The 22,953-nt window shown below is 36.7% G+C and overlaps 1 protein-coding gene across 1 annotated transcript; it reads right to left on the reverse strand.

The window, feature by feature from the left end:
* Positions 1-285: 285 nt before the first annotated feature.
* Positions 286-22,294, reverse strand: LOC127579034 (peptidase inhibitor 15-like). The gene is made up of 6 exons (XM_052031668.1): positions 22,163-22,294; positions 7,958-8,269; positions 2,964-3,082; positions 1,983-2,115; positions 915-1,030; positions 286-421 (listed from the first exon to the last, which is right to left on the reverse strand). Exons 1-6 carry the CDS (start codon positions 22,292-22,294, stop codon positions 286-288), a joined length of 948 nt encoding a protein of 315 aa, XP_051887628.1.
* Between the last annotated feature and the right edge of the window lie 659 nt (positions 22,295-22,953).

Raw genomic sequence — 22,953 nt, forward strand, 5'->3', positions numbered from 1 at the left:
TAATGTGTGTATTTTTTAAAGTGTAATACAATTGATATCATCTTTCTAGAGGTGTGAAAATCATTTGTGATACATAAACAATGATCTCATTCATAAAGGAATGCATTATCTTTTAATTACTTTCATCAGTAAGTATGCTGCATTCTATTTTTTTCTCTTTGGTGTTATTCCTGATTAATGTTTACAACAAAATGATTGGTTTACATTTTGATAGAGAAAAGGAAACTGAATACACATTATTAACCTCACCTTCACTCTACCACTATCCCCTCAACTAACTTGGCATTACTTGAAAAGGAACACCTTATTTAACTTCATTCCTGGAACACACAGATTGTTTCTACAGGAACCTCCATAGTTGGGTGGGCAAGCTGAACATGGTTTTCCTGCTTTGTATGGAGCTTCTCCAATCCAGTTTCCCCTGTGATAAAAAAATGCATTTTAATACTGTAGAGTTTGTACAGAATTGGAAATCGTACAGGGATCACTACTTACTTCCATGTAACATTCCTTCTGCTAGACAAAGATACCTGACTGTGAACCAATGACATTCTTCAGAATGAACGTTGTGAATTGCAATATAGATTAAGTTTAAGGGCAGAGGATGTCATTTGTGCACCTGTAAGTTTATGTTGATAGTGACCATGCCAGGTAACAATGAGATGTCCAAATCTGAATATCTGAAGAAATTCTGTATCAATTCCAGGTTGGAAGTTAGTGTATTTCCACTAATTGACACAGTCCATACTTATGTCTTTAAGTACAATTTCTTAGTGCTTCTATTCAATATTTTAAGCGTGTTTTAGACAAGGACATTTTAATTGTTCCTTGTTCATTACATTTATGGGTGTTGTAATAAACTATTCCTGCACATGCCCTCTCTGAATATAGTTTAAATTAAAACAAATACCTACTTTATGGAATAGTTGCACACTAGGAATATAGTGTGATGCCATCTGGATCCCCAAACATTCATGTTACTGCAGGTGTGGACAGCACAGCCTATTTTGTTTGATGCAGCCCATATCATCTGAAAAATAAGATACAAACCTTTTAAAATTGCTGAACTGAAAATGGTAACCAGAGTACACCATTCATATTTCAAGTTTTAATATCATATGTAGATTGGACAAACAGAAGTGATTAAAATATATTAACTTCATTAAGAAATAGATTGAAAAAATTAGTTGCTGAAATGTAACTCTGGGGGTCCACTATGTCAGTAATTCTCTCTCAAAAGATAGCCCATTCAGACCAGACTTTTGACATTGCTCACTGCTGTAAGGAAGGTTTACATCAGATCAGCTAGGTATTTAAATTTCAGATTTTAGTAGCTCATGTCTGGAAAAACAAAACAAGTACCTGGAAATGCAAATTTGGTTGGCAGTATTAAACACACGTCAGAGAGCTGTAATCTGTTTCTGAAATGCATTTCTTTGAAGCTAAAGGAATGAATTTCAGAGGCAAATAGAAGAGATTTAATGCCATCAACTGGGATGAATTTGTTGACAAAGCAGTCTTCAAACATCCTGAACAATGATCCTGAAAGCCTTATAACACTATTTCACTGTGACAGGAGGACATACTAAAAGCAGAAAACTGCACTTTGCACCTCTAGAGAGAAAGAGCAGGTTAATCTTCCAAATAAATGTCTTTGCAAAGCTGGAAAGATAAAGGTAAATGATGTTGTTAATATGACTGAACAACAGAGTTCATGCAATTACAACCAGCAAAACATGTTCAAAAATTTGGAAATAAATGTAAACGAATCCCATACAATAACAGATGTATCAAATGTGTTCTGCTTTATAATTTTTGTTTCAAATTTCCAGAATATTCCCAACACTACTTGGTTAACATCACAAGATAACTATTAAATTTAAATATCCTACTGATGAATATACGGCACATGTGAATTAATTACCATTGTGTTATAAGTTGAAATCAATGTCCTTTAGTTAAATTAATTGGTTGTCTGGTACCTGTGTGTAATGGGAACAAATTGCTCCATTGCATTTATTGGGGCATCTTGGTGTACCTTCTCCAGGATAGGGATAGGAGTAGTATCGATGCTCATCATACCAGGATTTCACAAGATCTATAATATATTGGTAACTGGGAAATAAGAAATACATATTTTTATACATGTATCTATCAATTAAGCCAGTATAAACAGTTCAGCTCTGGAACATTAATCTATAAGTTTACACATTAATAAAAATACAACTAATGAATAATATAAGGACTTGAACAGATCTGGTACATAAATTGAGCGGAACAATAAAATTAATTAATCTTCAAAAACAAATGGTGAAGGTGAAGGTCTGATGTTTTCTCACTAATCTACAGGTACTTTTTTGATAAACTTCTAAACTCAGTGACTCAATTGTAATGGTACACAGAAAAAAATTGAAACATGTTTCATTTCTCCAATGCCCTTTGCATGCTTCACCTTAACAGACACATGGAAAGGATGGGTGTCACAATCCAAATTTTCTTCCAGCCTGAGGTGTGGGAAAAATACAACAGGGTCTTTATTTCTCAACTCTATTCAATTAAGTAAAGTACACATACAGGATGGTGTTTGAGAATGATACTTTCACTGGTGCACAGTCTATTGACACACACCAATTAAAAAGGAAGATACTAATGAAACCACATTACAAGGTAGCAACTTTGGCAGAATTAATTTAAATAAATGGCTTGTAGAAATATTAAGCTGCATAACAGCATTAAAGGGGCACTTTGGAAAGGGATGGAAATGTTGGCTGGCCAAACATTTAACGCTCTGTTCAGTATCTCTTTTCAGTGAGGAAAGGAAAATTGAGGCAGGTATGGAACAGGCGAATGGGCAATAGGCAATCTGGAACTACCAGACTCCTGCAAACCCTAAAGATGAAATTATCATCCATATATCCAGTTGGTTCTTTTTTTCAGTTAGAGAAAAGACCTCTTTTACTTACCGTCCTGACTGAATAGACATATTTTGACCAACATATTTTAACAGGTGTGGTGGTCCATGATCCCATTTACAATAAGCTGCCCAAGCTTCAGCAGATGCTGCAAGTTGGCTGTCCCAGAACTGTAATTGAAACAAAGTGAGGTAGTATATTTCATTTAATAAACCGAATGTAGAAATTACCCTTCCTGATATAAATGGTCACAAAATTATTGGACTGTTCAACATACATACTCCCAATTTCCTGTATGTGTTTCTGGTTAGTTAACTTATAATCCTGCTATTGAAAAATTACACTACTCCATGATGATTGAAATCTGTCCAATCTGTATTTAATGCATTCAACAATTCAAAGGGTGGCCATTTTCTTTCTCAGAAAACTATGGAAATATTTCTCTTCAAAGGTTAACTTATGTGAGTGCTCTTCCATTGACTACAATGCACATTCCTACATGAGCCTGATATTTTTGTTACAGGAACTGTTGCAAATTGTTATGCTGGAGTACCATTACAACACTGTAATGCCTCAATTCCTATCAGTGTGGATTTTAAGGTGCGATGGTCGTCCCACTTCTCAATACTAATCAACTTCTACTTTAACCTCACTGAAGGAATTTGCTGAAATGACTCATTAACTCGCACTTCCTCACGCACGTGTAAACTGTTCCATATGTTTCTAGTTAAATTATGTCCTGTTATTGAAAGCCTCTGAAGACTTGTCTTTGGAAAGGTGTGGAGTCAGAACAAAGTGAAAACTATCAAGAAACTTATGATTGATTAACCTATTCAATGAGTAATCTAGTTTATTGTCACTGGTAAATATTGAATGTGTTTAACATTTCTGAATTTCATTTTAAAATGTGAGGCTGAAGTTTAACTTCAGGTGTATTTTGAAGAAACTCTTCTAGAAATGTAATTCTTTCCTTACAGGCTTCACTTAAACCACACCCTCAGACTGGAATGAAGTGGCTGAAAAGTGCATGAGTTTGACATTGCTTGACAACACCAAGTCAATGAGAAGACTAGTTTCTAGGGCTGCCTCATAGAGTTTGTGATAAGGAAAAAAGGGAGAGACCATGACAGGATTTTCTTGTGGGGGCCAGAGGAGTACTCTTGACATTAAAGGAAATTAAAGATTTATCTACAGGTCCTTCCCACGTTATGACAGGATTCTGCTCCTGGGAACTTTGTAACTTGAAAAGTTGGCAAGTTGGAAATGTGGCTTCCTGGCAATATATATAAATATAAATATAGCTCAACCAAGGCAATGTGTAGTTAAACAAGGGCTGTAAACTCAACCATTCGGATATTGCTGCAGTCTGAGTTTCCACACGGCAGAAGATGCCTACAGCCCCACAACAGCCAGCAAATCCAGCCCGCTGGTTTCCCAAACACTCATCCGTGTGTACAAGCTGTACATAAATCAGGCATTCACAACCTGGGGAGGATCTGTATTGGCTCTTGTTTGGGCTGAATTCCCCTCCCTACTGCCTATGGAAAAGCTTCGGATTCAGGATTCTTTTCTTTTTCTATTGTCACAATTTGCATGAGTTCTTGAGAGCACAAGCAGCGGGAAACTAATCACTTTCTTCTATGAATGTGAAAAGATTTTGTTTAAATGCAAAGTATTAACATTTTCTCCAGTTTAATTCAATAATTTTTCAGTTGCCTTAATTTACACAGTGAGTTAAAATTGGAGTTCTGTCCTAATGCCAACAATCCATGATGTTGCCTCTCCTTAGTTTCAGGATATGGAAGTTGCTGGCAGGCCATTTATTCTGCTGATTATTGGTGACATAGATCTAGTGGCACTGATGGCTAGAGTCCAAGAGCCTGATACTGCAATTGGCATTAAAGACAGACAATATCATCTAGAGGCCACCTTTTGACAGGTCAGAGATAGCTAAATTTTAAAGGATGAATGCAATGTGACAACTTCCAGCATCACAACAATTGACAATGAAGTTATTATGCAAGTCATAACACATAATTTTTACAATGAAGAAGTGGGAGACAATCCTGTGGAAGGATATTCTACAGGATCAGTGTTGAGGAATGGAGCTTGTGGCACAAACAATGGCTTTGGTCTTCCAAATATTTGTTTGGAGGAAATCCTTGTTCATTAAGTACTGTACGTCAGACAAGCAGTGGGACAATTTAGATATTATTTGATATGTGAACTTCTGGTCACGCCGACAAGGAGGTTGTAATACACATGAAACATGCTCTCATGAATTTAATACAATGTATGGTGGGGCTCTAAGTGCTTTAATTCATCAAGACAGTTGGATGAGATTTTATTTCCTGGATCACAGAATTACTGAGGAAAGAAAACATATTCAGAGCAGCCAGCTCCAGAATGCAGGAGTGGTGGGTAGCAGAAAATTATTTGTTTAAATTGATTAAAGTGTTTCGGTAATGCAGAAAAAATGTATTGATTATTTGGCATTACTGCTCAAAGACAAACAGCAATAAAATATCAATGTAGGAATGGATAGTTGAGGTTACAGAATGAGCATATTTTTTTGGCAGTGGTGTAAATAATGTAAATTTGTTCTGCACTTATCTCATTCCCATTCACAAATTCTGAAATGCACAAATCCTAGAGGATAAATAAAATCATTAAATATGAGCAACTTAACTGATTTTATTGGCAGCAGGTGTGACACCAATTTGTTTTTAAATCTAAATTACAACTTGGCTTGAAACATTAACTCAAGGATGATCACTCCAGTAAAAATCTGTTGCAACTTCATTAACACAAATGAGAGGAAATATGGGAATGAATTTAAAGGTGCATTTGGGGTTGAGATATCACATCAAACTAATCATAGGAGGCTTCATGAATTGATATTTCACTGACGGTTCAACCAAAAATCTAGTTTTACTTCTTTCACAAAGGCTACTTAAAAAGTATTTTAAAATTATGTTTTTAAGATTAAAAAAAATACTGTCAATTAATTTAGCAACATTAAAAGAATAGCGTATTCTCTACACTATTACTCCAGATTCTTTGTCCTGCATTTTCCATGAGGTTACACTTTTAATTGTCTGAAATTAGCCAAACAAATGCAAATGATTAGGAATTTCAAAACCAAATTATATCCACTACTAATTAAAACAACATTCCAGAAATCAACCTTGACCCCAAATTGAATTGATCACTATAACAAATGTTATGGCTTATTGAATAGTTTAAAGGCACCCATTTACAATTTTTGAGAAGTTTCTTAAAACTAAATTTCTTGAGGCACAATTATAATGGTAAGCAATAATTAATAGCTTAGTGAAATTTAAAAATCTTAATTTATTCATGAAGTAATGGCTATACATTTATAATGCTAGTGAATGATTCTGTACATTTTTTTAAAGTTGTGTTCAATTATTCAAAATCAAATTACTCATATTGTACATGTGACACCAATTCATTGTATAATAAACCCATTAATAACACTGCACCATCTTTCAAGGAATATTTTAATGCTTTAAAATTGTTCTAAAATGTTGCTTGATGCAACTTTTGTGGGAAAAAATTGATTTGGCCTCATACAAAGGAATTTGAGCAGAAATTTGACCTTGTGTATTTATTGTTAAGCCCTTAGGAGTAGGTGAGGGTGGATTCCCTTCCTGAACTGAGAATTGATCGATGGTTACATCTGAGTGACTTGCAGGGTCAAAGATTAAGGGCCCACAGCCCGGGTTAAAGCAAGGGATTTCCTTCTCAACGGGGCATTAATAAGTAAATTAGGTTTTTACAAAAATATACAACTTTGTGATAACTCTTACATACCAACTTTTCATTTCAACTTGCTAATTGAATTCCAATATGAACTGATGTGGAAATTCACCTTCTGTCCTTGGGCAAAGTGCCCAACACCATTGCAATCCATCTTCTTTTAATGAAACCGAATTTCGCGAATGGAGTAGTAAGCACAGACACTATTATATTGTGAGCTCAGCACAAGCAATGGAGGTCGAATTTCTATCCCACATTCTTTAGATCACTGTAAAATCAACTGTTCTGACTAACATCAAAATGCCCTGATGTTTAATTAGTGAGTAAATCTCAGTACTAATGATTGCACAAGTGTTTTCACAAAATAAATTCAAACTGACACGAATTGCAGCCAGGCAGGAGCAAGGTTACCTAAATTCTGACTGGTACTGGTTCACATAAAAGTGTCACCTGCAGGTTTGGTTGCAGAGCACTCCAAACATCGGCTTATTTTAAAATACTTGGACTGTGGAGAATGTTTGTTCTCATTCTCTGATCTACGGGTGGTTCCCGGGGACACACACACAGATGGACATCAACTGCTGCTGGAAGGTCATCAACTCAGTGAAAGACGCCCTTCGGTCGGCCCGAAACTTGTTGGTCTTCCAGCACTGTGAGATGTCCATAGGGGAATGCTGCCGACTGGTACATTCCAGGCTGCAGGATTACGTGCTGAGGGACGCACTGAAGCTGGGTACAGCCAACGCAAAGGTTCGGTGGGGAAGGACTACAGTTTAGGGCTCTTCTGCCACTGGAGAGGGATGGGCGGGGTCAGGCGAGAAAGCCCCTAAATATTGTAAATACGGGACTGGGTAGCTCCCCAGGGAGCCACACGGGTGGCATCGGTGCTGTTTTTTTTATAAAAAGGTAACACTAATGAATGATCTGTGCAAGAATGTAAAGGTTTGCACTGTTTTATAATTGTATATAGTTTATATTTTATTATGAATAAAGTTTATTTTGATTTTAAGAAAAGAAACAGTTAAATTAAGGTGCTCTGCAGCAGCTCACTCCCTTCTCTGGAATATCACATTCAACACTGAATCCCGATGACACATTCGCACTTGCACAATGCACAGACTGGGAATGCGAACGCCCCTGGAAATGTTCCTCTGGGCAGGTATTGGAGTCAAGAAGAGCCTGTACTAATTAACTAAAGGCTTTGCCCAATTTACTTCCTTCCGAGTTAACAAGCACGTTATCTGGGACAGACTTTCACTCACCATGTATTCCATGTTAGCAGCGGGAGGGAATACCTGCGACCGAATCTTGTTGTGATAATCCAGAATCACATTCCGGTCTCTGAGAGAGAGGTGCCGCTTGCGCCTGCTGCGGGGAGCGCCCGCAACATAAGGACGGTTACTTAGATCAGGCCGGTAGTCGATAGTTGGGTTCGCAGTCGGTTGGGTGACATTAGACAGCACAAGCGCGCCAGACTCCTGAATGATCCAGAATAACAAGCTTGTCAGACATAGGGCAAAGTGTAAAATAATCATGGCACTTCTGGTACCAAATCGGTGCTTCCACGTTGGTACCTAAAGCAATTAAAAATGAGTTTAGTATTAACTGTTTAACGTTATACAATCTTTTTAAAATCACATCTTGGTTATCTTTTAAACGGAATATTGCGAGATAGAGAGCACAAAATTAACCCTGCAGTAGCAATCTCAGTTTAACTTAACCTGTGCGTCAATGAAACAGTCTCTTCAGTGGCACACACCAGAATCCTTTGGTCAGCGACAACAACAGACCAACCTGAATCCTGGCGTTTGCAAACAAACTGAGGTCTAACATGTGGGAGGAAATATGTGGTCAGTCTTACTGCTGCGATTTAACAAACGGGAGGCCCGTGTAAACTTTCCCGGGAAACGTCAAAGTGTTGGAGGACCTGTGATAGGCTGTGCAGGTATTCAGTGCTTCATGTGCAGAGAACATCGCGAGTGCATTGCATCCCCTTGGATCACTTCAACGTTCAGTGTTCACGATTCATATTAAAGTGGGCTCAACCCCCAAAATCATACGTTAAACTAAGTTAAGACACCCGTAACGACAGTAGACTTAACCTGCAGTTCACTTCGTTAATTTATTAGAATTGCATTTTTTAAGTAAACCAGTATTTCTAAAAGTAAAGCAAGCTGAACATAAGCGGCATCCCGTATTCCCCAGTTTCCACTTTTCTATTGAATTCAGCCTTCCGAGTTTTAATGACTTACATTTTACCACCTTCCTGCAGAAGCAGATTGTTTTGCCTGATTTTCAAGAAAAGTCGGACAAGTAGTTCTTTTTCAGTCACTTGTACTAAACAGATGCTAGAGTACTGGTTTAAAGTTTGATATGTTCTTTGAGGGCTAGGGAAGCAGGTAGTCAAATGATGTCCTGGGTCAATGAGTCAACCTAACATCAATATGGTATTTATAATATAATATAATATAATATAATATAATATAATATAATATAATATATAATGTTATTCTCATATCTTCCTCCAAAGTTAATGCAATAGTTATTAATAGTATTACAGATTATGCTATCTGTTTTAATGTTGAGAAATGAGCCAGTACCCAAGTAATGGATATCAAGTTGAGGTCTCTGAAATGTGTCAACTGATTTGGGCTAAGACTCTTTGTCCAAAGAGGGGAAAGTTTCCATCTCACTTTGATCCATATCAGAGAGTTGTTCAGAGAGCTACAAAAAAACTTTGTTCTTTCTATAATTATACACTCAAGGTTCACCTAAATAACCAAAACTAAATGAGAAACAGAGTTATTAATTTATACCCATGACATTTGTGACTAATTTCATTTTGCACCAGTAAAAGGACAATACAACTATTGCTATCACTCTGGCTATGACAGCATTTTATTTCTGTGGTTTGTTGGGGATCCAATGCCTGCATGGTCTGGGATTCTGTGTGTCATCATTTCAAATCTAGTTGCTTCATACGAGCCTCTAAATCCAGAATACCATCGCGTTGTGTCCATTTTATGGTTGCAAGATTTTACTTTTCTTATGTATTAGAGTCATAGAGTCTGCAGGGGATACTCTGATGTACTGTAAGCAGTAGGTTTCCACTTTTGCCTGTCATGGTTACAGTGAAGGACATGGGGAACCTACCATATAATTTTATACAAAGGGATAATTGCTTTGTTCATTTATAAGTGGGCTTTGGTCATTGTTCAATGCTAGGTGTTTGTATGATGTATTCACATGCTCTGTTCAACAATTCCTTGCCAATTATTTTGATATTATGAACATAATTCTGTGAGATATGGTCCTTGTCGATCAAATCACAATTTTTAAAATATAATATCAATGCAGTAACTAGGAGTGACTGATGTTAAATTACAGAAACTGATGTTTAAACTTTAAAATTAATCTTTGTAACATCTGAAATTAGCAGTAAAAATACAAAGTAATTCTGTCATGAGTTCCCTTGGAATCGTCTTCAACAATCCTTTTTACATAACTGACTAATTAAGTTTACAATGAGAACTGAGTTTATCATTTTTGAGAGGTGATCTTTAATCTTTGGGATGCTCTGACCATGATTACTCAATTGCATCATCCATTCCATGGAAACGACAAGTTATTTTATCAAGTAGTTATTGATTTAATTATAAAGATGCGTCAGAAGATTTAGCCAGTTGCTTCAACTATTTGTTGATATTCTGACAATATAGCTCAAATCCATTTAAGAACTGGCAGTTAGCCAAGCAAAGGCCATTTGGAGATTTGGATCTTGAGCTCTTAAATGGGCAATATTATTGCAGAGGTAGAGGGAAATAGACAAATCTTGTGTTTAAAATTAAAAAAAAGAATGAGAAAAATAATAGTAATTAAGAATCAAAGTTGAGTTAAAAGCAATTTAAAATTAAATCTATTTTATCAGATTAAAAATGAGCTTAGGATAACAGAACCAGAAAAAAGATATTAAACCCTTTCTCCCTCATCTATTCATCACCACCCAGAACAAGTAGAAGGGGAGGTGGGGTTGTAAAAATAAAAGATGTGAAATGTAACCCCAGTCCCACCAGAGATACTGTTTTTAGGTCAGTGTGTCTGAGTGCCATATCTAAATTAGACTCTAATATTGCAAATGAGAAATCTATTTCAAATGCACTGGTGAAGCACAGGTTTTTCAAAGGTCAGAGGTCCGGCAGTGTAAAGGGAGTTGGGAACTGTTTGAACCCCTGACCTTGCTGATTACACCTAGATATTGCTTACTATGGAGGACTGGCAGGGGTGGGGGTGGGATGGGTTTGAGTGTTGGTAGCCTTCAGCAAGAGACTGATGGAATATAATGCAATGGGTAACAACACTGCAGCATAAAATCAAGAGAAGTTTTCATTTTCTACAAGCATTCTGTATAAGTTCTACCAATTCAACAGACCACACTATGTGAATGAATTAATATTTTTCCATTATGGAGCAATTTGCATTTTTAAAAACCTTTCTTTTTCAATTATTTTATTGAATTTCAAATTAATTCAAATTAATATACATAACATTAATAATTATACATATGGTGTGAAGAGATCGGGATAACAATAACAGTTAATATATATACTCACAAGGAGTAAAATATATAATCTAGACCTCCCACTCTCTTGCTAAGTGAACATGATACAAAAAAAAAGAAATTGAAAAGAAATTTGATTATATGAAAAGAAGACCCTCAAATCAAAAAAAAGTATAATAATAAACAAAAGCAAACTAAAAACTTCAAATCAAAACTGGACTGATATTTCTTCGGTTAAAAAAACATTATTATGTCGTTGGCTCCGCTCTTCTATATTCAAAGGTTATGCATTTTTTAAAACCTAACAGAATTAAAAAGAGGCATAAAGGTAATTCTGAACATGTTGACCACAGATAGGGTATAATCAAATCAAGATCTAGTTGTATGCTATCATGTTCCTATTTGCATTTGCTTAATTATATTTCTAAATAAGCCCAACAAACTATCAGAACATCTTGTCCATGTAATATACTGTGCTTGAATACAACTTGCATCATAATATATTGTGGGTATCAGTAGAAAGTAGATCTGAATCCTCGGTGTTAAAATTAATTTGTAGATATACAAAGAAAAATACCAATTTACCAATTCACTGTTCAATGAAGAAGTAAAACAGTTTTTTTTATTGAAGTGAGTTTCACATCCTACTTAATTGTCATACGAAAAGTTCCCTTTAGTTTGCACTGCATCTTCTAGTTGATAAAATATTCCTAACTTGACTTGTTTTGAGTGGCATTCACGGAGATCAATTGACCTTTAGACATTGCAGGTACATCATCTTTCATGGGAAAATAGGAAGTTGTTCATGTTAGAAGGAAGAATAAAAGAATTGGGGGTCCTTGTGCATGATACACAAAAAGCTAATGCACAAGTGCAGCAGGTAATAGTAAAGGCCTTATTTCAAGGGATTGGAGTACTAAAGTAGGGAAGTCTTACTGCAACTGTGCAAGACATCAGTGAGACTACATCTAGCACACTGCAAACAGTTTAAGTCCCATTTGAGTTTGAAGTTAAGGGATATGTATTGATTTGGTGAGACAATTATGATTATTATTCATTATTACCAATAAATGTATTTTGTTAATTATTTATTACACCATTACATTTACATGTGCAACTTACTGGGACAAAGGGGAGAAATCCCCTTTCACACTCACTCATGCTCTTTCACTCTGATCTGAATGAATTGTTATCACTGTGAAACACAATTGTTAAGGTATACATTAAAACTTTGATGGCAGAAGCCAATAAATTCTCACCACCTTAGAATACAAACTATATACTTGATGGAGCAGAAATTCACTAGACACACATTTGATCTAAAGGAAACCTTAAAACAGAATGTAAATAGAAAACAAAGATGAGGTCAGCAAGTATGACCCCCATGGTTCACATGATGGCCATAAAATTTCACCTTCAAACTTTTCAATGAATAGGTTCATATACCATATGATGCACTGCAAGGAGCTTTTATTGGCATGAAAGTGACATTTAGAATATTATGTCATTTGTAAATAAACAGTTGTCTGGTACCTTTGTAGAATGCATCTTTGAAGTTAGGTCAAAATATGTATAATTTTCTACACAAATTAGAAAAAACGCAGTAAATCTTGAGTTTGAAGTGAAAAGGGGTGGGCGACTGCAGGAAGATGGAAGGGTTTTAAGGGAATCAAGGATCATGTTTGCAGACATAGTTACAGTTTGCACCAAAACAGATTGCTCAGATAAGATCATATTGAGATGGTAATAATGAGTAGCAGTAAATAAGAAAGGCAATAACAGTTCTGTTTTAGTGCATCAGAAATCAATAAAGCATGTTGAAGTTGAGACACAGGTCAAATTGTACGGAGATCACAAAATGAATATTTCGTTCTGGTATTATCCTAAATGCTTTCAAGCAGATAAGTAACTTAAATTACTTCTGCCATATTTCAGTAGAATGGCTCAAATAAATACAGGAATCTGGATTCATTGGGCCCTGATCTCAGTTAGGAATTACCACTTAATCTTGTAAGAAAGGCAGTTTCTGTCTGTCCCTTTTAAGAATATTTACCTACAGGAAGTAGCGATCCTATGTATTAGTGGTTTCCTCTTTCACAATCAATATATTGAACTGGATTCTGCTGTTCACAGTGAGATGAAGCATCCCAGCCTCCAGGAGGTCATATTTAAATCAGGAGCTGGAATTCAGTAGAGTCATAGGGTCATAGAGAGGTACAGTATGGAAATAGCTTCTCAGCCTGCTGACTCCACAATGACAACTACCACCCATTTACATTAATCCTACATTATTCACATTTTTTATTCACCCCACATTTCTCACCCCAGATTCCAAGACTCAGTTGTAGAATCTACTGTAACTACTCAGTTGTAGTAGTTGGTGGGAAGGGAAGCATCTCTCACATCTAATCTCAACAGTGAGAGAACCAGGCAATTTTGTTTCCTGGGCTTCATCTGCATTCTTTTGGTCAATTATCATCATTCTCAAACCCTATCCTTGAACTGGCTGTAAAATGCCACCTCTCTGACAGGCAGGAGTGAAATTTTGACCAGCAGAAGACTGCCCACTAATCCTGATGGAACGATCCCTGACAACAAGGCAAGGATAAGGGAAAGTTTGCAAAAGAGAAGAGGCTGGGGAAGGAGAGACTTAAAACTTGCTGTTGAGCCTGAAGGGAGCTTGGTCCACATGGAAAGTTGAAAATAAACTTACTTTGACATTATTTGGCCCAAGATCCTCTTACTGTTAGCTTCATCAGGTGGGGACATTAAAACATCTTTCCTGCTTAGCCATCCACTTAAAGTTGCAGATAGTAGGTTCAGTTGGAGGAAAATGGCAACAGAGCAACAGATAATTGTCCTGGATGATTTTAATTTCCTATCTGTCACCTTAGGTTAAAATTACATCTAAAGACTCTGCAGGACAGGTTGTACACTCCAGCATTTTGGAGTTTAAATGTAATGGGACCAGAGTTGCTGGTATTTGTTTCTGGTAATAAAACACTGCTGGTAAGAATTTGGAGACTAAATTCAAGAATAATTTCAGCTATTTTCAGGTAAAATTGTGGATTATTTTGCTATAGTGACTTTTATACTACTTAAAGCAACTTCAAATGCCTGTAGTTGCCTTTGAACTTTTTGGGCTTCTGAAAAGAAAGTTTTTTTTCCACAGGCATTTTTTTCTGGCTATGGTGATCCTGGCCATGGAAAAAATTTGAGGCAAGACACCAGGACCAAGGACCGACCAGGGATGTCGCCATTGGGAAAGCAGGTCAAAAGTGGGACACGCTTGTTGGAATCCTTACCCTGAAGGCAAAGTAACTACAATTATCTGGAAACCATTGCTTTAAGAGGCTTTGTTTCTCTAGCTGTCCACAGAGAGCACATTGCACAGTTTTGATTCTTCAGCTTAATCTGTTAGGCCCTGCTGTGACATTGAGGTCGGCTACATGATAACTTCTTCAAGGATAAAGAGCACACATTCCAGGAACAGCTTGTGTAACTGAAGCCATGTATGAAAATAACCCTTGTGCCTTAGTGGCATTTTTAAATGCCTGAAACTGGTCCAATTTAATCTGGTTTGACTTGGTCTGGTATAGCTTTCCTGAATTTTTTATGACACTTCCACTGCACACTCTTCTGACAGGAATACCAATGTCCAGTTCTTCTGCTTTTTCTGTCACTTTTTGGTGTCTTCTCTGGAGCAGTGTCTGTATTCCCTTTACTGCTGCTATGGACCTAGCTTCTGCTGGGACCATGGATTGTTTTGTCCATCAGTAGATTGGTCCCAGAGTTTGCATAGTGAAAGTTCTCTCCAATATATTAAACATCCCAGGACTAGAAACTGTTTCTTGGTATAAAGGTTCTGTTCTCTCATCCATTTCAGTGTGTTGATATGAACACAGTTTTTATACCTGTGAATGAAAATCAATATAAAAACTGCAAGTACTGGAAATCTGAAGTTAAAGTAGAAAATGCAGGAACATCTGCGGAAAGGAAGGCAGTTAACATTTAAGGTTTGGGACCCTTCACCAGAGTCCTGATGGACAGAGCCAATGATGATGAAGGGTCCTGGACCTGAAACATTAATTGCTTCTCATTCAACACATGCTGCCTGACCTGTTGAGTATTTCCAGCACTTTTTGTTTTAATTTAATATCTGTGAGACCTGATTGTTTGTCAATGCTTAAGGAGGCCTTCTTTACAGAGAAGTATATAAACAGTAGTAAGCATCAATGAAAGAGAAAACAGAAATAAAGCAATTTTCGCACATGCAGCTCTTTTCATATTTTTGGTATGTTCCAAAATATTTTACAATCATTGAATGACTTTTGAATTGTATGTGTAATATTGTTGTTATGTAGCCAAAATTGGCAGAGATTTTTGTATGTCTTAAGGACTTACAAACAAATGAATAACTAAATAAATTGCTTTTTCAAAGGCAGGAAGTTGCCAAAGTCATGGGGAGAAACCCTTATTTTATTTGAAATTGTGCTGTGGAATCTTTTCCATTACTTGAGTAGGCATGTGAAGCTACAGATTAATGGTTCTATAAAACAGTAGATGGCTCTGCCAACCAAGCTCTCTCAGCGCTGCATTGAGGTAAGAGACTGAATGCTTATGTCTATGGTAGGATTCCACTGAACAACCTACTGATTTAGAGATGCAAGTTTGCTGCCTTATTGAGCTAACACTCAAAGTATTGTTTCAGCATTTTACAGGGATATTTTCACCTTGCAATGGCATACATATATTTCTATAAAAAGATGTTTTAAGTTCTCTGTGGTCTTGCAAATTCTTGTTCGCACTTATCTGATAAATTCTTCTCATTCTGACAAAATGTAGTGAGACAGCCATCAGTGCAAATCATTTTGATTGGTATACATGTGAACATAGACAGTTTTGAAATTCTGCAATGACATTTTGAGCTCAGGAAACACTTGAAACACATTTTCTATTAATTCAATGTATACCTGCTTTCCCACTCTTCTCTTTCAAATGCTGCAACGCTGTCACATGCTAAGCCATGATCATCTCAAACAAAAAAGGGTCTGACCATGACAATTAACAGCATTACCAGTGACAGTTTTCATGACATCAATATTCTGGGGTTTATCATTCACCTGAAACTTAACTGGATCAACCACATACATAGTGTAGCAACAGAACAGTTGAGAGATTGGGTATTCTGTAGGGAGTAACTCACCCACTGACTTCCCAAAGTCATTCCACCAACTACTAGGCATTAATTGGGAGTACGAGGGAATTCTCAACACTTTCCTGGTTGTGTGCGGCTCAGACTACATACAAAAAATTTGCACCTTTCAGGACAAATCAGTCTCTTTGACTGGCACCTCATCCATCATCCCAGGTATTCACTCCCTTCACTCCTGGCACATCATGGCTATATTATAATACTACCATTGGTAGATTTACTAATTGGTAGAACTGTATTAGAAGAATTGATTTGTAGATACAATGCAGTGTGACTCATTGATGGAGCCTAAAGGATATGGGATCCAATAACGGGAGCAATAGATAACACTATGCAGACATTTAAGTTTGTTACGATGACTCTGATAGCAAGTACAAAAGGGACAAATATACCAGAAAAATAAACAAATATAGCATTGAAATATTTGATTATCTATGTTGACAGTTAGGATGTTATGCATTTCTCAATCTACAAATGTGCAGATAAGGTATCAGTTGTCTAAAAATAACTATCCAGAAATAAAGTTAACAGACATATGAAGTTTTCTGCACCAAATATATTAGATGAAGCAAATAGCAGCACTCTGATTGTAAATAATCTTGCCAGAAAATATGCTGAAATAAACTGAGAAATCTGAGCCAGTGAAATCATCCCATGTCTGTGTTATTACCTCCAGTGAGGACTTTTGCAAAGTGAATATTTGCATTCCTTTTGACATTAAGTTAATGACCATTTAATAATGCCTGGAGTAATCAATGAGATATGGTTCAGATTATTAAACAGTGATTGTTTCTTAAAGGGAATGCAGTAAATATAGAAATAGAAATTCATCCTCTGTTTGCACAAATGCACAATGTGATAATATACACACCTTAAACTCTACTAAAATTTAGCTTCATTGACTTCAAAGGAAGTAATTTTTTGAAGTAGTTTTTGAAATATGAAATGTTACTATTGTCTCAATATATTCTCTCATTCATTCTCTAGAATACTATAGGAAAGCCAGTGATGTAAGCCAGCAGAGATATTTTATTTATAAAAGAACTTACATTCTGTAAAAGAGCATTTCTTATAGTGGCTTTCTCGACAGAGACCCACAGCATCTGGAAGCTCCTACACTGAAACTTTTGCAGCAATATGCAGAGAACAGTTTGGTGACATACTTAAATGGGCTGAACCAATCTTACAATATTATAAATGATACCTACTACATTATGCAATAATTGTATGTGGATTTTGTTGGTCAGGTGTCATGCAGGAAGAATGCAGGAAGGTTTCTGATGTGTAACATAAGATTGAATATAGCAGGTTGGTTGATAGGAAGAAAATAAAGAGTTAGAGTTAATGGAAATTATCCTGTTTGCTTGGCCATTTATAATGAAAAGAATTTGGGAAACAAGTCTAAACATTGGGTTTTTAAAGCAAAATGCATTGTTGTTTTTTTTCTTATTTTAAATGAAGACTGAGGTTAAAGTGGTAAAAGTGATCATTCTTGGGCTTTAGGAAGATAATTACTCATTCACATTTTTACTTCATTTGCCCTCAAAACTCAGAACTCAGTCCTGAGGAAGGGTTCCTGACACAAAATGTTAACTGGTTTCTCTTTCCACAGATGATGGTTGGTTGACTGACTGAATTCTTCCAGCATTTTCTGTTTTTGTTTCAGATTCCAGCATCTGTTGTTTTATTTGTTTTTCTATTCTTCGTCAATCCCATTTAGCATAATGGTAGTGCCACACAACAGGATAGAGGGCCTGTTTTCACAAGCACTGAGCAGTGGTCACTTCTATTAATGATATCATGGATAGATGGAGATAGATTGATGAGGAAGAGGTCAATAGGATTTAGCCTTGTGTTATTTCAATCACAACCTGCCACAGACCCAATATGGCAGCTGTGTCCTTTTTTCAATTAATGAACATACAAAAGTTTATTCTCTAAAAGGACTACAAAAGGAAATCCAGTGTCAAAACTACAACTAATACAAGGAAGAAGAAAAAATTATGCAGGCAGATTCTAACTACATAACTATAGCAAATAACTAACGACCGCAAAACGCACCACTTCAGATGAGAAGCTCGTTCACACTGTCCACGACACATGCAATCCCGAGGGGCCCACCAATTGCGCAATTCACCTAGGGTGAAACTATGTCTTTCAGTACTCAACTAGCTCAGTCAGCAGTGCAACCAAACCACTCTTGGTGATAGATACTCTGTGCGATTGCTACTTTCATTGCTTCTTCCAAGTGTTGCTCAATGAGAATCCAGAAACAAGGGCCATTTTGGATTGACTTATTAACTTTGGGCATAAATAGACCATCTGTAAACTGGAGTTAGTTCTGTTCAACTCAGTTTTTATCCTTAGCACAAGACATTTACACACCCTGAAAATGATTCATCCCCATGGATTCAAGAATCCTCACAATTTTAAACATATTGATTGGCATACTTTAAAATAAAACTCTGTGAAGTTTTATTTACCCACTGAATTCCCACACCAAATGCCCAAGCTGGCAGATAGGAATTTTGGTGGTGTCCCTGACAGAGAAACCTTTTTTTGCACAATCTTACTCTATGCCAACCCTGCTAAGAAAACACCTCGGTATCAAAATGCAAAATATTTCCCGCCAAATAAAAAAACCTCTTATTATGCCAGAATTTTTTTGTGGAACTATGTTTAGAGATTTCAGCCCAAATAATATATATTATTCAGAAGTTTCTAATAATAAAATTTGACTGTAGTAAGCTACGTTCCTTAGATTTTGGTTGGTCTTATTTGTGGATGCCAATGCAATGACTTAGTCATTCCTATAAAGATTCCCAAAGCCTTGAGTCGCAGCTAGCAATACCACACAGACCACATAAACTGCTTGCAGAGATATTGTAAACACTTGCAAATATTTCATCTCACATTCTTGTCCTGGTAAGCTCATAGCATGGTATACACTATGATCCTGTTGATTGTATTATTTGGAATTGAACTTCATAGTGAAGAAACTGTAGTTTTACTGCAGTGCAACTGTTCAGTAAACCAGCAGCTCTTTGATAGCAGTACACATCGGTATCATTCTGAAAACCTTTATTCGTCAAACTGAACCAATCATTAAACTGAGAAGAGACACTAATGCAAAGAAATTTTTCCCAATTTCATCAAAATTCATGTGATAAGATTGTAAATGAACTCCTTTATGATGTTAAATCAAAGGACGAAAGAAGGGCATGAGTGATGATTGAGTAGCAGCAAACTTCCCGTAGATTTTCTTTGCTGCATCACATGGCAAGTTCCTGTCAGCCATGTGTCTAAGTAGCATGACATCTTTTATGAATGGGACCCTCCTTAAGCAATCAGATTGAAGCATCGTTAAGGAACAGCATTGTGACTTAACAAGGGATTGTAAATCAGAATATGTAATTTATTATCAAATAGGAAAAAATTCCCATATATTTATCATTTGCAAAAGAAAAGTGATTGCTGCAGAGCTGGGTGGAGCAGGTGTGCTCCTCCAAATCCTCAGTAAACCTGAGAGCCATTGGTGTCCACAACCTCTGTTCCCATCCTTCCAGGCCTTACTTGAAGGCCTTTCTTAGACAAAGCCAATATCACATGCATTGTGCTCATATTTCAGAGACCTGGTATTGGAATTGGTTTATTATTGTCACTTGTACTGAGGTACAGTGAAAAATTTGTCTTGCATACCGATCGTACAGGTCAGTTCATTACACAGTGCAGTTACATTGAGTTAGTACAGAATGCATTGACGTAGTACAGGTAAAAACAATAACAGTACAGAGTAAAGTGTCACAGCTACAGAGAAAGTGCAGTGCTGCAGTGCAATAAGGTGCAAGGTCACAACAAGGTCTGCTGCCCACCACCTTCTTCCCTCCCATGGCCCCATCCATTTCCCTGGGATTCACCTTAGAGCCTCTGCTCACTGTGCTGTGGCTTGGAATTACGTTGGGCAAGATAATTGCAGAAGCAAGAGTCACACCAACATCTCACTCTGAATCTTTCCATTAGTTTCTAATGGACTACAAATCGTTCATTTTCTGCTTTCAAAATGCATTCTGGATTTGTAGACCTTGGAATTTTGATTGCAAGCAATGGTTTTAACATAGAATTTCTATATATAGAGAGATTGTGTGAAGCTAATGACACAGTATTACAAAAGAATCAAATGGTTAAGGTGTTTAGATTTTTCCATGTGCTAGCAGTATTAAATGATTTCATGATATGATTCACATAATACATAGAGTCATTGAAAGATACAGGAGGGAAACAGGCCCACCGGGTCTGGACTGACCCATCAACCATCAGAAAGTAATCCCATTTTATTACCTCCCGACATTCTTGTTAACTCTCCCAAGATTCTACCAGTCAGCTGCACACTAGGACCAATTAACCTACTAACCAGCACGTCTTTGGGATGTGGGAGGAAACTGGAGCACCCTAAGGGAACCCATGCAATCAGAGAGAGAATGTGCAAACTCCATAGAGACAGCATCTGGTGTCTGCTCTCTAACATTTAATCTTATTGCTCCACCTACTGTCAAAATAGGTTAAACCTTCTCCTGCAACACTTTTAATTTCTTTACTACAAGGACATCACCCCCAGACATGTGAGAGCACAGGTTGTGCATTTTGTATTTTATATTTCCTCCTGACCCATAACTGGTCCCAATGCCCCAGGACTTTGAACCTGTCCCTCCTGCACCATTTCTCCAGCCACAAATATTAACCTGCCTCATCTCACTTCTCCAAAACCCACCACCATATAGCACTGGAAGTATTCAAGACAGGGGACACTTTATTAATATCCCCAGCTCCTGAAATCCTGCACACAGAACCTTATCTCTTTTCCTCCCCATCATGGTTCCAACACAGACTTCTTTATGTTCCATTTCCTCCTACAAAATATCTTCTAATAAACTTTATTGGTCCTCTTGTTCTTCACGGCAGGAATTGTCAGTGGAAATCAACTGAGGAATCATAAGTGAAATCATCAGTGGAAATCCCAATACGGGATTTGAGTTAATTTCTTTTAGTTAATTTCAACAACATGTCCACCAATGTAATATATTGATGGGAATATGGGAAATGTTGAATGGTAATAGGAAATAAAATTATAATGATGCATTCGGTCAATTTAGTCAATAAATCTAACAAAAGTATTAACACTTAACAAATGAGCATGCTTGAACTTTCACAAAAAGTGCTAGCCAATTCATTGCTGAATTGTGATGACACAACACATTGCAAATTTTTATCTCATAGTTTCTGTAGACAGATTTCCTGCCTTCAGGATTTTCTTTGCAACTAGTGCTTCTGCCATTTGAATTTAAAGTTAACGTCTCATCTGAATGGTTATCAAGCATGAGGTTGGGAAGACATGCCTGGTAGTCAAAGGTTCAGCAAAAAAAAAATCAGCCAAGTGTATGAGAATTTTGATGGAAACTTAAGAAATAAACAGACGTAATTTTTAGCAACAGTCAAGTTCATGTAAATTCTGTCAGTTAGTTAATAGTTTTGTCACTAAACATGGAATGCATGGGAAAATGTTAGATCCTAAAATAAAATTATCAATCAGGGAAATAAATCTTGCAATGAACACAAAAGTCTGGACAAGTTTCAGATTCTCACATTACATGAATGCAAAAACAGGATCTTCTTTCTGGAGCATGGAGTTTGGGTCACCTCTCTAATAACCCAGTGAGCAACAAACTGTGGGGAATGGCAAATATCAGCAGCAGAAGCCCGTGGTGGTCCAGAGGCTAGGTAGCTGAGAGAAACTGTGATCCAGACCTCCAGAGCAATTGTGGCACGCATGTGTAGTTATATTGGAGGTTTTTCAAACCAATGAGATTGAACATTTCACTGGAAACAAATTTTGTGCATTGCATAACTATTGTTGTGATCTGGGGGAGTTTTATTCCGGAAGAAAAGTGGTAGGGAGAATGCAGTTAAATGACAAGATAAATTTCCCAGAAATAAGCACAAAATTATTCCATTTGGGGTTAACCTGATTTTCAACTAAAATGTTTTTGGAGTTGTGTGAATGAATTTTCAGTCCTTTCTTCATTATTTTTGTTAAAATTTTCACTCTTGAGTTTTTGATATTTCCAGTGAATATTCATTCAGAAAGGAAACTTATACAGATATTTTGCACAATGATTCTCCAAGGTCAAAGAGACAAAAATAGTCCAGAAAGCAATTGTGAAAAGGGCAAGGAATCATCCTCCAGATTACTACCTACCATTGTCACTCAGTTGATGAATAAGTGCTCCTCTATGTTGAATAACATATTTTTTAAATTAAGTTTTGGAATTTGGATGTTGAGGGCAAATCTGCAGAAGAGCAAATGGCAGCCTTCAAGGAAGAGATGCTTCTGGTACAGATGAGGCACATTTCCACAAGGGACAAAGGAAGAACAAACAAATCCAGAGCTCCATGGTGATAAAAGAGATATAGGGGAAGATAAAGCAAAA

This window comes from Pristis pectinata, chromosome 16 (assembly GCF_009764475.1).
Source record: "Pristis pectinata isolate sPriPec2 chromosome 16, sPriPec2.1.pri, whole genome shotgun sequence".
NCBI classification, from domain to species: Eukaryota; Metazoa; Chordata; class Chondrichthyes; order Rhinopristiformes; family Pristidae; genus Pristis; species Pristis pectinata.